This window comes from Jaculus jaculus, chromosome 2 (genome assembly GCF_020740685.1).
Source record: "Jaculus jaculus isolate mJacJac1 chromosome 2, mJacJac1.mat.Y.cur, whole genome shotgun sequence".
In the NCBI taxonomy this organism is placed as follows: Eukaryota; Metazoa; Chordata; class Mammalia; order Rodentia; family Dipodidae; genus Jaculus; species Jaculus jaculus.
The window spans coordinates 90,016,308-90,033,051 of record NC_059103.1 but is presented as its reverse complement, the minus strand read 5'-3'; the positions used below and the strand labels follow the sequence as shown (position 1 = coordinate 90,033,051).

The window sequence follows — 16,744 nt, the reverse complement described above, 5'->3', positions numbered from 1 at the left end:
CATATGGCGTGATGATGCAGGACTAAGTGCACCCAGTTCTCATCCATGTTGGCATCCCATGTTCTCACCTTGTCATGCTTTCTGTGTTGGCATCTCAATTCACATATCGCCTAACTAGAAATCGTGTGATGTCAGTGTCTCCTACATAAAGTCTCAGTTTCACAAATGTTACTTTTAATTACTGAGATAAAAGGAATCTGTCTGTTCTTCATCAAAGACCATAAAACATTTGACATTTCAACTATAACCAAGTTATATTTGGTTACAAGTACAATGTTTTGCTTGTAACTGGCTGTCAACAAATGTTTGTCAAGGATGGAATGCTCAGGGCTTTAGAAGATTCCAGAGTAAAGCAACTTGGTTGAACTTGAAGGTAGATTCAGAGAGGTGCGCTGAAGAAGCTATTACCCAGTTTCCTTATACCAGCAAATCAAGAATTTGATTTCAGTGTTACCTCAGAAGATTTTCAGATTTTCTTTGAAATGCAGTAACAACTGTAGTGGGTTTTAGTTTCTGAGTTCCTCTAGAATAAACTTTGTAGTATGAACTGAAGTGTTAAAAGAAGCAGATAAATGCATTGTCAGATATTCATACTTGATTTTCTAAGCTTTTATCCACTGCCCTGTGGTATGCACTATAATTTGTCAAGCGCATTCCTTCCTAAGCCAATTTTCCATTCTACCTTTTACATTTGAGTGTAAAATTACACATACCCTATAGAGTTGCAAAGGATTAAAGTTGAACTGCTCAAGCCATTTCTGATGACTGGAATTCATGGCACAAGGTTAAGTGTAGAAAGTTTCAGATGATCACATCCATTGAAGAGAGAAAAAAGAAAAGAAAAGAAAAATCTCAGTTGTGTCTTGGATTTTGGTGAAATGTCAGTTGTACAAAAGTGATATGAGCTTATTGTAAGTATCTTGTAATGAACACCTTTTTAGGTTCAAAGGTACACACACACACACACACACACACATACACAAACACGGAGAGCAATTTTTAATTTATCAGCACTTCCTGCATCTCATAGAGATATTGGCAGATTGTCAGTGTTTGCTTCCATTACAGCAAGCACATTCTTACTCTGAGGAGTTCTGTGTGCCTATGACATCACACCTGCTGGTTTTGTACCAGCTTTGCTTTGCATCTGACGTGAGAGGAGTCTTTATAAACCCTGTACTGCTGTCCCCTCTCTCCATCGAAGTGTATGTAGAGATGGAATGTAACTGGCACATAGTAGGTCCTCAAAAAAGGCAAATATTAGTAAAATAACTGGTTGTTTAAGACTAGTAACTTTAACTATCTTTAATCAAAATAACTTGTTTCACTACTTTTATTTCCTCTCTCTACATAGAAAGCTGTGGTTTCCCCCATGAATATATGTTCACATAGGTACAATATAGATCCTTTCAGAAATTTTTATGCATGTTAAGTGAATGAGTTGAACTGAGCTGTACCTTTTATTCTCATACAGTACACATAATATCTCTTCCATATGTCTTAAATCTAACAATAAATTTGTTGATACTGGACATGCATGGTTGGTGAAAGGAAACAGACAAAATATTTTTGTATGTTAAAATCATAACTTTGACTTAATTGGAATTTGGCCTTCTAAAGTTTATTGTTCACATTCAGTGTCCTTGAAAATTGTCACAAATATGAAAAGTGAGGCTGGAGAGATTGCTCGATGTTTGAAGGCACGTGCTTGAGAAATCTTTTTGGCTCAGGATCAATTTCCCAGTGCCTATGCAAATTCAGATGCACAAAGTGGCAGATGCATCTGGAGTTTGTTTGTAGTGGCAAGAGGCCCTGGCACACCCATTCCTACTACCTTTTGGTCCCCCTTTCTCTCTGCTTATAAATAAATAAATAAATAAAAATATAAAAATATGCAAAAGCATTTGAGATCTGTTCATGTCCCTTTGGGACCCACATACTTTGTATGGTGGAATAAATGAGTTATCTTGATAATTAAGTGTACATTAGAAAAATGAGCTCTTGACATCTTACAGAAGAAATGACCTAAATAACAGTTTAATAAGAGGGATTAGAGTCACACAAATGATTCCTAATAAACAACCCAATTATCATACTGAAATTTCAGACACCAAGTAATTAGAAAGACTTCTCCATAAAAAGTAGAAACTCTAAGGATGACAAAAACAATTCTTGCATTCTGTTATTTCCAGGAACTTAAAATATTGCTCTGGGACAAGAAATGATACCAGAAAATAATTAATTTGAATTCTTATGCTATTCCAGTGTAGATCAATATTGCAAAACCTTTGTACTCAAAAGAATGAAAATAGACATTTGAGTTAAGTGGTGTAATTTTTTAAGTTTTTTAAAAAATATGTTATTATTTATTTAAGAGGAAGAGGAAGAAAGAGAGAATGGGCATGGCAGGACCTCTAGCCACTGCAAATGAACTCCCGATGCTTGTGCCACCTTGTGTATCTGGCTTTACATGGGTACTGGGGAATTGAACCTGGGTCTCATGGCTTTGCAGGCAAGTGCTTTAACCACCAAGCCATCTCTCCAGCCCCATTTTTTGAAAATGCTTATTTATTTATTTGACAGAGAAAGAAGGAGGGAGGGAGGAAGAGAGTGACAGAGAGAGAGAGAGAATGGGTGTGCCAGGGCTTCCAGCCACAGCAAATGAATTCCAGACATGTGCGCCCCCTTGTGCATCTGGCTAACGTGGGTCCTGGGAAATCAAACCTGGGTCCTCTGGCTTTGCAAGCAAATGCCTTAACTGTTAAGCCATCTCTCCAGCCCTCCAGTCCCCCCCCTTTTTTTTTGCAACAAACAGTCTCAAGGAGTTCAGAATCACATCTGAATAAAGTCAGGTTGTCACAGTGTGTGGTTGTTAACCTATAATTAAGTGGTATCCCTAGAGAAAGCAATCTTACTGAAAATCACAAGTGGATATTCGATTGCTTTAAATGAAAGACTGTCTTTATTTTTGTGTGCATCTTAATGGCTCCCCCCTCCGCAGGGACCCTCCTCATTAGGGAATGTGGGTTGTGCATTGTGGGGTTAGCCATAAGTTTGGGGTAAGAGGCAATGTCTCTTTGCAGAATGTCCCAACATGTAGCTTGAATAATCTTTCCTCACCCTCTTCCATGAATTTTTTGGAGCCATGTTGGGTTCATTTTAGGTATACTTAAGTGATGTGGTCTTGGGAGCCTCTGTGTCTCTGGATCTCTGGTTTGGAGTTGAGTGCTCTGAGTGTTTTTCCCCTTCACCCTTGTACTGGTACTATGTTCACCAAGACAGCAGCACTGTTGCTTATTTTCCTAATTTCAGCTGGGGCCCGGGTGTGGTGTTATGGGCTGATTCTCTCCTCAGGATCTGTGTCCATCTGAAAAAGAGAAGCAAATTTTCCAATGGAGAGTGAAGTCAGCTCCAGATAAATGGAGTAACAATTATTATTTTAGAAAGAATTTAATAGGTGTAGGCCCTCTTGTAGCCCATGATTGGTGGGAACTTAGTAATGGAAAATAGGCTCATGTTTTGGATGTGGTTTTGACTTGTTTCCCAGAACCAGCTATGGGTTCCGTTCTACTGAGCAGATCAGTTAGCCAAATCAAGAGCAGTTAGTTACCCACCATGGCTATGTGCCACTATGGCACTTGTGTGAGCATCACATCAGGCTGATTGCTGCTGAGTGGCTTAGACCATGAGTTGCTTGGACAGATGTTGGTTATTTTCTCCTAGTTGCTCATGTAGCTTGTCACTAGACAAGCTAACTGTCTGGGAATTGACTCTCTTCCAGATTCCATCCAGGTCACTCCATGTTCTGTACTAACAGCATATGGTGTGTTTGGCAGTAGTGACTTACCACTAACCTTTGGTGGGTTATCAAGGACTCTGACAGAAATATGTCTTCTTTTGGGAAACCTTGTAGGTCCCTCTGATCAACAGCTCACTGTGGATGTTAACCACATGCTGGTACTGGGAGTTACAGGCCAGAGCAAAGGAAAATAAGGAAGAAAAAGATAGGCATTATGAATGAGAAAGAGAAAGGAGGGAGGGAGGGAGAAAGAGAGAAAGAGAGAGAGAAAATTAAGGTTAATCTTCATCATCTCCTCTCCCTTGACACAACATCTCCTTGTGGTTCAGGTGTTCCCTCTAAGGACCTGATGAAGGTTCAGCCATTTACTCTGTCTTAAGGTAATATTGCCATTTGGTTCTAGATTTGTGTCTGCTATCATCCTTACCCTCCCCTCCTGCTCCACCTTCCCTGTTGTCTGGTCCTTGAGAGGCTTATTAGGTATGTCAGCATCTCAGGCAGGTTCAGGTTAGGAGTCACAGATGAGTGAGACCATGCAACAATTATCTTTCTGTGATTGGGTGAGTTTCCTGAAAATGATCTGTTCCAAGTTTGACCATTTTTTCTTAAAATTTCACTGTGTCATTTTTCCTTACTGCTGTGTAGAATTCCATCATATAGATATACCACATCTTGATTATCCATTCATCTAATGATGGACATCTAGGTTGATTCCTGCTCTTAGCTATTATGAATTGAGCAGCTATAAACATGTTTGAGCAAATCTCTCTGAACTAAGGCATGGAGCTTTTAGGGTTTTTTTGATTCCAAATGAATTTTTGGATTGTTTTTTTCTATTTCTGTGAAGAATTCCATTAGAATTTTATTTCAATTTCATTAATTTCTGCCCTAATCTTTATTATTTCTTCCCATCTACTGAATTTTGGTTTGCCTTGTTCTTCTTTTCCCAAGGCTTTAAGGTGAAGCATTAGGTCATTTACTTGTGACCTTTCTAATTTCTTAATATAGGCACTTAAGGCTATAAATTTACCTCTTTGGACTGCCTTCATTGTGTCCCAGAGATATTGGTATGCTGTGTTCTCATTATTGTTTGACTCTATGAATTTTTTGATTTCCTTCTTGATTTCTTCATCAACCCATTCATCATCTAGTAGTGTATTGTTTAGTTTCCATGATTTTGTGTATGATCTATAGCTTTTCTTGCTATTGATTTGTAGTTTGATTCCACTGTGGTCAGATAGAATGCAAGGGATTATTTCAATTTTCCTGAATTTGTTAAGATTTGCTTTGTGTCCTAATATGTGGTCTATTTTGGAGAATGTTCCATGTACTGCTGAAAAGAATGTATATTCTGCAGTATTTGGATGAAATGTCCTGTATATATCTGTTAGGTCCATTCATTCTATGATCTCATTTAGTCCAGTTGCCTCTGTGTTTATTTTTTCCTGGGGTGACCTGTCAATTGATGAAAGTATGGTGTTGAAATCCCCCACTATCACTATGTGTGGTGTTATCTGTGACCTGATGAATTTGGGAGCCCCCATGTTAGGTGCATATATGTTTAGGATTGCAATGTCCTTCTGTTGGAGGGTGCCCTTAATCAATATAAAGTGACCTTCCTTATCTTTCTTGACTAATGTTGGACTGAAGTCTATCTTGTCAGATGTTAGGTTAGCAACCCCTGCTTGTTTTCTAGGCCCATTTGCTTGAAACACCGTTTTCCAAACTTTAACCCTAAGATAATGTCCATCCTTTGTAGAAAGGTGAATTTCTTGGAGACAACAAATTGTAGGATCCTGCTTTTTAACCCAGTCTGCAAACCTATGTCTTTTGGTTGGGGCATTGAGGCCGTTGATATTAAGAGATATTATTGAAAGGTGTGTATTTATGTTTGCCATTTTTTTATAGTTCCAGCTCTACTTTTGCTGTCTTGTGTTAACTAGTATTTGAGTATTGTTTGTTTTTTCCAGGTTCCTTATATGTATGCTTTTCCTTCTCTTCAGCATGGAGGATTCTATCAAGTATTTTCTGTAGAGCTGGTTTTGTTTTCAAATACTCCTTGAACCTGCTTTTGTCATGGAATGTCCTTATTTCTCCATCTATTTGAATGGATAGCTTTGCAGGATAAAGTAAACTTGGCTGACAGTTGTTATGTTTCAGGACTTGAACTATATCACTCCAAGCCCTTCTGGCTTTTAAAGTTTGTGTTGTGTAATCTGCTGTAATCCTGATGGACTTGCCTTTGTAGGTAACTTGATTTTTATCTCTAACTGCTTTCAATATTTTTTATTTGGATTGTGTGTTTGGTAGTTTGATTATAATATGGCGAGGGGAGGTTCTTTCCAGGTTTTGTCCAGCTGGGGTTCTAAAGGCTTCCTGTATCTGCATTGGCACCTCATTCCCAATTTGGGGGAAGTTTTCTTCTATGATTTTGTTGAAGATGTCAACTATGCCTTTGCAGTGAAATTCTTCTCCTTCTACTATACCCTGAACTCTTATGCTTGATCTTTTCATAGTTTCCCGAATATCTTGAAATTTCCATTCATTCTTTTCTATTAGTTTGTCTTTCTCTTTGTTGAACTGTATTAGATCTGCCACCTGGTCTTCTAGCTTAGATATTCTGTCCTTTCCTTCATCCATTCTACTGGTGAGATTTTCTATAGAGTTTTTTTTTATTTCATTAAGTGTGTTCTTCATTGCTAGTAATTCTGACTGGTTTTTCTTTATTATTTCTATTTCCTTACTTATGTCTTGTATTGACTTCTTTATTTCATTAAATTGGTGTCCTGTGTCTTCTTTGATTCCTTTGATTTCCTCTTGATTCCTTTAATTTGTTCTTTGCCTTCTTTGAAAATATTTACAATCATTCTTTTGAAATCTTTCTCAGGCAGTTCCTCTAACTCATTCTCACTGGAGGTCATTTCTGATGCATTAATACTTTTTGGTGGATTTATATTGTCTTGATTTTTAGTGTTTCTTGTGTTATAATGTATATATTTTTGCATCTTGGATTAAGTTAATGCTTGGATTTTCTAGCTAGCTGTGTATTCTTAGCTGTATAAATTGATCTGATGTTATATATCTTCAGGGTAGGAGCTTAGGGTATTAGGTATGGCTCTTAAGACTCTCAAAGTATCTACAAAGGTGTTCATAGGGGTTGGGTTTGCCTGCTATGGAAGTGGAACAAAATACACGCCAGGTGTGGTGGTGCATGCCTTTAATCCCAGCACTTGGGAGGCAGAGGTAGGAGGATCACCGTGAGTTCGAGGCCACCCTGGGACTACAGAGTTAATTCCAGGTCAGCCTGGACCAGTGTGAGACCCTACCTCGAACCCCCCCCCCAAAAAAAAATACAGATAGATTCTAAAATATAACTAAACAATGTACACATTCAATGAAAGACAACACCAAGTATTTACGCAATAGTAGGTATTATAACAACCAGATCCTCTGTCAACAAAGAAGTTAAGATTTCTGGTCTGCTGAGGGTTCCTAGTCAGCTTGTGACCAAGTGAGACCCTTCCCTGGTGCAATCCCAATTACCTTTTTGGATGATTTTGGTCTCAGTTATGCGTCCCTCTTTGGTGCCCTGTGGGTTCAAGTAGGCTGGCTGGATTGCTAGACTGCTGTTTTGTTTTCTGGAGCTGGACACTGGCATTTCCTGTGGGGCAAGCTGAGCCTGGCAGCTGTGGCCTCACAGAACTGGCACCACTGCTGCTGGAACTGCCGCTGTGGAGCCCCTGCTGCTGCTGCTGCTGCCACTGCTGGAGCCACTGCTGCTGTGGCCACTGCTGCTGCTGCTGCTGGAGCTGCCACTGCTGTGGCCGCAGCTAATGCTGCTGCTGGATCTGCTGCTGCTGGAGATGCTGCTGCTGCTGCCAGAGCCAGTGCTGCCAATGCCAGAGCTCAAGCAGCTGATGCCAGAGCTGGAACCAGAGTGCCACTCCAGGGGCCTCTTAGGCCTGCCTGTGTGGGCTCTGGATGCCCTGGATCTCTCCTACTTCTCTGCTGCCATTTTAATTTCTTATACACCTCACTTTTAAGTAAAAGTGTGTATTTTGTTGGGTATTCCTTGGCTTTTTCTCCACTAGGCTGCTTTGGTGTGGTTCCTAAACCACCATCTTCGCCATTGGAATTTTGATGGGGATTGCAATAAATGTGTAGATTGCTTTTGGTAAGATTGCCATTTTCACAATATTGATTCTTCCAATCCAGGAACAAGGGATGTTTTTCCATTTCCTAGTGTCATCTGCAATTTCTTGCTTGAGTGCTTTATAGCTTTCATTGTAGAGATCCTTTACTTCCTTGGTTAGGTTTATTCCAAGGTACTTTATTTTCTTTGAAGCAATTGTGAATGGGAGTGATTCTCTGATTTCATTCTCTGTGTGTTTGCTGTTAGCATATAGGAAAGCTAATGATTTCTGTGTACTTATTTTGTATCCTGCTACATGGCTGTAGGTATTTATCAGCTCTAACAGTTTGCTGGTAGGGTCTTTAGGGTCCTTTATATATAGAATCATGTCATCTGCAAATAATGATAACTTGATTTCTTCCTTCCAATTTGTATCCCTTTTATGTGCCTTATTGCTATAACCAAGAATTCCAGTACTATATTAAATAAAAGTGGGGACAGTGGACACCCTTGTCTTGTTCCTGATTTTAGTGGAAAAGCTTCCAGTTTTTCCCCATTTAGTAATATGTTGGCTGTAGGTTTGTCATAAATAGCCTTTATTATATTGAGATATGTTCCTTCTATTCCCAGTCTCTGTAGGACTTTTATCATGAAGGGATATTGGATTTTGTTAAATGCTTTCTCTGCGTCTAATGAGATGCTCATGTGATTTTTATCCTTCAGTCCATTTATATAATGTATTACATTTATCGATTTGTGTATGTTGAACCATCCCTGCATCTCTTGGATAAAGCCTGCTTGATCAGGATGAATGATCTTTCTGATATATTCTTGTATTCTGTTTGCCAATAATTTTTGAGAATTTTTGCATCTATGTTCATGAGGGAGATTGGTCTATAATTTTCTTTTTTTGTTCTATTTTTGCCTGGTTTTGTTATCAGGGTGATGCTGGCTTCATAGAAAGAATTTGGTAGCATTCCTTCTTTTTCTATTTTATGGAAAAGCTTAAGAAGCAATGGTGTTAGTTCTTCCCTGAAAGTCTTGTAAAATTCAGCAGTGAATCCATCTGGGCCTGGACTTTTTTTAATTGGGAGATTTTTGATAACTGCTTGGATGTCCATGCTTGTTATAGGTTTATTTAAGTGATTAATCTCATCTTGATTTAATTTAGGTAGGTCATATAAATTAAGGAAATCATCTATTTTTTCATATTTTTATACTTTGTGGAGTATATGCTTTTATAGTATGTCTCTATGATTTTTGAATTTCTCTGGCATCTGTTGTGATGTTACCTTTTTCATCTCTAATTTTATTAGTTTGTGTCTCTTCTCTCTTTCTGCATGGAGCTTTTAGGGTAAATGCCCAGTAAGGGAGTAACTTAAAAAAAATTATATGAATTCTATATGAAATTATATGAAATCAGAGTTCTTTAAAATTTTAAAGATGGATTTCATATTATTATTTATTCTGACACCTGAACTTATAGCCATAGAGAGAGTTGTGCTGTATGGATCCCCTTTTTATTCTAGTTTTTTAGTATAATTTTAAATGTGATATGAACCACAAATATTTCCATTTATAAGCTTAGTATTTTCTCTTTATAATTCAGCAAATATTGATAAGAATTTGGTGGTGTAATGTCTGTAGGAATTTTGGAGTCATGCCTAACATACAATACATCAGAGTTTATTGATCTTAAAGTAAAGGTGATTAAAATTTAACTCAACTTAAACTCCAATAATAAATAGAATTATAATCACCTAAGAAAGTTTCCACATGCCTTTGTAAAGTTCCCATTTTAGTGAACATTCTATTACCTTTTGGTCATACATGTTGTAGTAAAGATCCTGGTATGGGAGATGCTTTATGAAGCCATACTAATGGCAACAAACAAATCACTTTTCAAGTCTCACTTCTGTCATGCCACAAATTGCCAACTGAAGGGTTCATATTTCTTCTATTCAAAAGTTCTTAAAATCACACACACACACACACACACGTAAGCAGCTTTCAAGATTTCAAGGTCATACAGGGAATATGAAATATTAAAGGTTATCAAATATATCAAAACTCATTTTATGGTTTATAGGTTCTTTGTGATTTGTTTAAGTTTTTATGTCCTTATGCTAACAATTTTCATTCTTGAAAGATGATGTTGTCATTTTCCTAACATTTTGACTTGACATTTGCAAAGAGATTTGAAGAGAGGGCCATAGAAAGGATAAGATCCAGGAATTCTTAAATGTATAAAATTGAAATAAAAGCCCACTTACATTTATTTCAGAAGATTTAAAAACAGATCTCCAAATTAGATCTTGTCTTGGAGTTGTAATGAATAATTTGAAGAGTAGGGGAGTAGTATTTATACAATGTGTATAAAATGTACAAAAAGTAACATAGCAATTGCAATTAGATGACAAGCATGATTGGCATATGGTAATTAGAAGTAGATAGTTTTTATAATTACAAAACCTCATGGAAGTAAATGCAACTAATCAGAAATATTTAGAGTTTGACTTTTAGTAAAGTTTCTACTGTGATAAAGTCCCAAATTATGTGTATTTTTGAATCCCCATTATCCCTTAGTGCACACACTTGTTTAACAACACTCAGAAAGTGGGGCTAGCAACTGGAAGCTCCTTCTGACTTTTTCCAGAAGCTGTTATCCTAACTTCCAGTAGATTAGTGTGCCAATATTTTGTCTTTTTTTTTTTTTTACCAGAACATCACATAAGTTTATTTCAGATGTAACAGTAATGTTAAAATTGACAAGTTTAATTCTGAACTGCACCAAATAAACTTAGCCATTTAAGTATTTTTAAAGTTTTCCCTCCAAAAACTGAGGAAGCTTTTGTTTTTCACCACCATACACCACTGTTTCCCAATAGTTCTCTTATTGGAGGACTTTCAATTAATGAGAAAACTGCTTTGAGATGCTTCAGAACTCTTTTCCTTTCCTCAAATGAAAACTAATCTGGACAAATTATATATTGCATAGATTTCTCTATAGTCTTTTCTTTAGAACCTAAATGCAAATACCATATAATAGTATAATTTTAACCTATTTGCCCCACAATAAAAACTATTTGTCCTGAAAAATATGACGGATATAGCCTTCCCATTAATAGAACTACTGTTTTAACTCAAAAATTTTTATTATTTACCAAAAAGCAAAAATATGGGACAGGAGTCTTTACTGACTCATATGATCCTATATGGAACAATGGCCAGCCTCTACCCCTTCTACACCGTCCTCTTCTGTAAGTGGATGGGATTATTTGACACAGGTTTGATGAAGGACAACTGACCTTTACACACACTTAAAATTTAGGGTAAGTCACTGAGTACTGTGGAAAAAGAAAATGTAGTGATAGGGAGCCTACACACTCAATTCAAACTTTTAATGTTTTCCTAACTTTAAATAACATGTACTTAACTGTCGTGAGGCAGCTATTCGGTTTTCAATAACCACATCTAGGGATACATTCATTGGACTATTTTCAATAGTGCAGGTGAAATGGTTATAGAAATAGAGGCAGTGTCATCTCAGAAAACTTATTTATATATCAAAATCTATCATGATACCTGGAAGTTTACAAAATGGCTGACTTCTTAAAACTAATTATGCTTTCTGTAAATGTCTTTAATAAATAGGATAGCAATGTATTTATAAGATTCTTAAACCTTGAGACAGTCTCTCACTGCACCTGGAGCTCCTGGTTTTTGGCTAAATTGACTGACCAGAAAGCCCAAGTGGTTCTTCTGTATCTGCCCCTCATCTGGGGTGACAGGCATGCATGACTCTGCCCTGGCTTACCCATGAGTGCTGGGGGTCCAGGTTAGGGCCTCATGCTTGTTTAAGGTTTTGTTTCCTACCTACCTCAGGGTAGTACAGTTAAAATTTGTTAGCATAACATCTCATAGTTTTTTGTTTTTTTTTTAAATTTTTTATTTATTTATTTGAGAGAGACAGACACAGAGAGAAAGACAGATAGGGGGAGAGAGAGAGAATGGGCGCGCCAGGGCTTCCAGCCTCTGCAAACGAACTCCAGACACGTGCGCCCCCTTGTGCATCTGGCTAACGTGGGACCTGGGGAACCGAGCCTTGAACCAGGGTCCTTAGGCTTCACAGGCAAGCGCTTAACCGCTAAGCCATCTCTCCAGCCCACATCTCATAGTTTTAAAGTGCTCTTTATTTCCTTCAAGATGAAAGTAGTGTTGTGATAGAGATGAATACTCTATCCAATCCAAGCTAAAATCAAATCAAAGTAGAAACCCTGTGGATTTTCTACTGTGTTCATTGCTGAGGGTCTATGAAGCTAAGACAGCCAGGCATCACTTCACTGAACTCACCTGCCCAGACTGCAGTTACTCAAGCTCTTTTCAGGTCATCATGTTTGTGCCATCTTGCCATGTCTCTTGACCAGACTCTTTGACTATTCTTTACTCACTGTGCTGCAACAAAACTTTTTGTATGTCGTGTATATTTATGTTCTCTGGCTTCACTTGTTATATGGCGACCTATAAACACAAAGTTACGCACCAAATAATATGGTTGTGCTCTGCAATAGGGAAAATGAAATGTGACTTCTTTTCCTTACTATATTTGTATTGAAATGTGAGAAGATTTAAAGTCTTACAGCAAACTCATGGACTCCTAGAACCCCCTTGGAGAAGCCCTCCTTTGGGATATAATGTGATTCCTTGAATGCACATTCCTCTCGATGTTCATGTACACCCTGCTGGGTGCTAAGAAAGTCATTCTGCTTTTCTAATAATCTGATTCAAATAAAAATGTATGGAACTGTGTCAAGACAAATTTAAGAGGAAGTTTTCTTTCTTGGCTTGAGATGTCACATGGAGGTTACAGAGGGGGCAAGTGTAATGACATCCATCTGCTGTGAGTTAAGATAGGTGGGGCTCAGCATTTGAGTTCTTTGTTCAGAGTGAGACTTTCAGGCACAAGTACAGTTGGCTGTAGAGTTTGAGGGTCCTAGGGACAGGCAACAAGTAGCAGAGCAGAGTGGTTGCTTTCTGGTTTGTCTGGACTCTCCCATGGAAGTTGCCCTTGCCTGCTTTTTCCTTATTGTGCTTTCATGTGGAAAGTCTTTGGTTAAACAAAGAAAATAGTACTTTTGAAAGCATCGTTTCCTCCTGCTCATACTTGATTTAAAAGTTTTACATTTTTCATTATCAGAGAGTAACACAGATGGTAAAAGTTGCTGAATTTCTCTCCTTATTGATTAAAGATAACCAGATGACTGTTTATCCAAAGCTCTTCTGTCAAGCTGTAATCACAGATTGACCTCATTGTAGAGATAGCCTGAGAGTGTATCTGTGTGTGTATGTGTGTGTGTGTGTGTGTGTGTGTGTGTGTGTGTGTGTGTGAGAGAGAGAGAGAGAGAGAGAGAGAGAGAGAGAGAGAGAGAGAGAGAGGGAAATGTATTCTTGTACAGAAGTGTACCTTTGGTCCTCATGATTTTCAGTTTTTCTGTATAAAAATTTGAAACCTTGTTTTAATTCTGACCATGAAATTCACTTTTTAAAACCCATATTATAATAATATTTCTCTGTGTTGAATTTTGTCATTTTGGGAAAACTAAGTCTTAAAAAAAACTATTTTATTTGTTTATTTATTTAAGTGGTGTGTGGGGGGGGAATGGGCACACCAGGGCCTCTAGCCACTGCTAGTGAACTCCAGATGCATGCAGCACCTTGTGCATCAGACTTATGTGGGTCCTGGGGAGTTGAACCTGGGTACTTAGGCCTCGAAGGCAAACTCATTAACTGCTAAGCCATCTCTCCAGCCCAAAACTAAGTTTTTTACTGGGCTTTTAGAGGAACCCAAAGTGTGTCTAAGTCTCTTCTGACTTTACAACAGAGTTCTCTGGCAGGATGGCATAAATGCTGCCTTTTTCATTGGGTCCAAGTCATCACAACACTGGGAACATATTTGCTAATATTTTGGGGATTTTCTGTATATCTTTAACTTGCACTCACTTTTAAAAAGTTGACTCCAGAAAAGAAGAAACTAGTTACAAATGCTTCTTGTGACTGACTGTGCAGTAAAGAAAGCAACCACCAACTCCATGCATGGTCCTTAGAGGGGGTGTGTCGAGGGCTACTGTGGACCCTCTGTGTGTCCTAGTGCCTCCAGCCCAGTATCATGGCTTCTGTAGTGGTGTCTTTCTTCTCCACGGGGTTGGGCTGTCCCTCTGGCTCTGCTTGCTCAGGACATTGTCTTTACTTAGGAACAACAGAGCAGCTTGATCTGCTGAGGCAGCATCACGTACAAAGTAGAAGTACTGCCAGGAGCAGCTTTTAATATCATGTAGAATAGATTTGTTTGGGGCAAAACACGTATACACAGAAACAGTATTTTTCTGTTTTACACTAGTTAGCTAGTATTATATGATTTTTATTGTTTCACAGTAAAACATCAGGTTTCTCGTGATATTTTTGTACAGTGTGATATAGAGAAGTATTCTTCAGTTGTAAGTGTTGTGGGGATGGAAGGGAAAAATCCCCCTGGAGTTTAGCGTTTTCTGCAAACAGCAAAATAATTTCCTAGAAGAGGCATTTTAGAGTGAGTCACAGTCAGTCCCTGCAGCATTGCAGATATGCTCAGGGCACTGTGCCATGGGCACAGCTTTCAGGAAGCATGAGGCATTACAGGGAGTGGGGACAAAGAACAGTTCCATGTTAATCATACCATGAGGCATTGCCAAAGAATCAGAATGTGAATTCTGGATGCATAGACCTCAGCCTCACCTTTCCACTCTTCACCATCTCTCTCTTTTGTAAACCTACAAGCCATTGGGGTGCATAGACTAAATGTAAGGGTTTTCTGTCTTCCCATATTGAAATCATTTTAACAGCATGCCTGCTATTGAATGTTTGAAACTCCCAGAGCAAATACTCCATTGCTATACCTGCCCATCACCACAAATTATAAAGTAGTTCAGACTGAGTGTGCCAAGACTCCCTGCCAACTGCAGACTTCAAGGGAAGGAGGCTTTGTAGTGAGGAGAATGTCATCAAACCTGAAAAAAAGAAAGGCAGCAAACCTGGGTGTCACTTTCAAATATGTAAATTTTATCCTTTTTCATGTTTCCTTGTTTATTTGGTAAGATATACATCACAAAAACTTTACAATAGTTATACAAATGTCATAGGTCCTGATGAAAGTTGGTTGTCATTATTTTAGGATTTAGAAGAATTTTACCCAAGTCTCAGCGTAATGTGATTATAGCTGTGTGTGTGTTGGGGGGAGGGGGGAGAGGCAACCTTCCTCAGGGCCTTTCATGGGCGAGTGCAACTGGTTCTCCCAGGACCAGATCTGTGGAGAATATGGGAAGATGAGAAACTCAAGAAGCAGTGTCCAGCCAGAGTATGGTATTATTTCAGCTGGTTTAAATTTAATCATGTTTTTCTAAAATCACTAGGAATACAAAATTTGCCTCAGCTCAGTCCACACCTACCAACTAATGCACTCCTCTTTCTCACTGTCCTATTCTCTTGTAATGAGCACAGATGATTACTAAGGCACCCAAACTCAATTTTGTTCTTGAAAATGAGTAGTAAAGTTATCTGAAAGAGAATAAGAAAAGAAAAAAGTAAATAAGCTGCTCTAATTTCTTTTAGTGTTTTGACTTTTTTTTTTTTAATGACATAAATTCTGTAAAATCCTGGCACTAAAACAAATAGATAATGGTGGTATTTGGGGAAATGAAATCTCATCTTTGAAATGGCTGAAGATCTGGAATCAAGTACTAACCACTTTGTGCATCTGGCTTTATGTGTGTACTAGGTGATCAGGCTTTGCAATTAAGCACCTTGAATCACTGAGCTGTCTCTCCAATCCTTATTTTTATTTTAATGGTTGTCTTTATTGATTTTAGTAACCTTATACAATTCTGCAGATGCTGCCTTATACTACGAATGATAGACAATTCAAGGTTTTAAAGTCAGTATTGAAATGTTTTCAAGCTAAAACTTATCAGAATTGCAGTATAGACATTCTTAACCTTCTGTATGTGATACATTTTATTTTCCATATGATTCAACAAAGGCCTTTTCTTCCTCTTACAGTCTGACAGCAATGCCAGTTTCCTTCGTGCTGCCAGAGCAGGCAACCTGGACAAAGTTGTGGAGTATCTGAAGGGGGGCATCGACATCAACACCTGCAATCAGGTAAGTGCAGGATGGAGAACCTTGGGCAGTACAGTGAAGAGATATCCAGTATGCAGGCAGAGTCTTAGAGCCCTGTGTTATTTTCTGTTAATATTAGATTTACTGAGGCATCAGTGACATGGTCTTATGAAATCTAATTTCTACCCCCTTATCAACTTTTGAAGGATCACGTGTTTGTTTTCTTAGAACTAATATTGCTTGAATAGTAGATGAAAAACAATAGGGAATATCAGATATTTTTGCTTATGAAATGAGGTGAACCATCTTACATGGCATATTGGCCAAGAATTACCTCTCATTTATCATCAGCTAGTAATTCTTTCCTTCTCTGCTCTGTGCATCTTATTACTAGGTTACTATTAGTTAAAATGGGAAAATAGAAGCAAGAGTATAAAACTAAAACTATTTCTGTTAATCAAAACTTCTGTATTGGTGTAAGTGAAGTAGTTAGATTATCCTCTCATCACATCCATCAATAGAAACTTTAGAGAATTATTTTTTATATTATTTCCTCCCAAAGCCATTGATTTTTTTTGTACTTCTTTAACTAAGTTTTTGTACCATCAATTAAAGTCTCTATAACGCCCAGTTATCACTATAGTTTCCTAAATGCTGTAGTT

The 16,744-nt window shown here is 38.0% G+C and overlaps 1 protein-coding gene across 31 annotated transcripts in view; it reads left to right on the top strand.

Moving 5' to 3' along the window:
• Nucleotides 1-16,744, top strand: part of Ank2 (ankyrin 2) — a 710,882-nt gene that overhangs the window by 480,600 nt on the left and 213,538 nt on the right. For all 31 annotated transcript variants that reach the window (XM_045144485.1, XM_045144488.1, XM_045144489.1 and 28 more), the window contains one exon: nucleotides 16,023-16,124. In XM_045144485.1, the coding sequence (XP_045000420.1) occupies nucleotides 16,023-16,124 (102 nt within the window). The remainder of the gene's footprint in view (nucleotides 1-16,022; nucleotides 16,125-16,744) is intronic.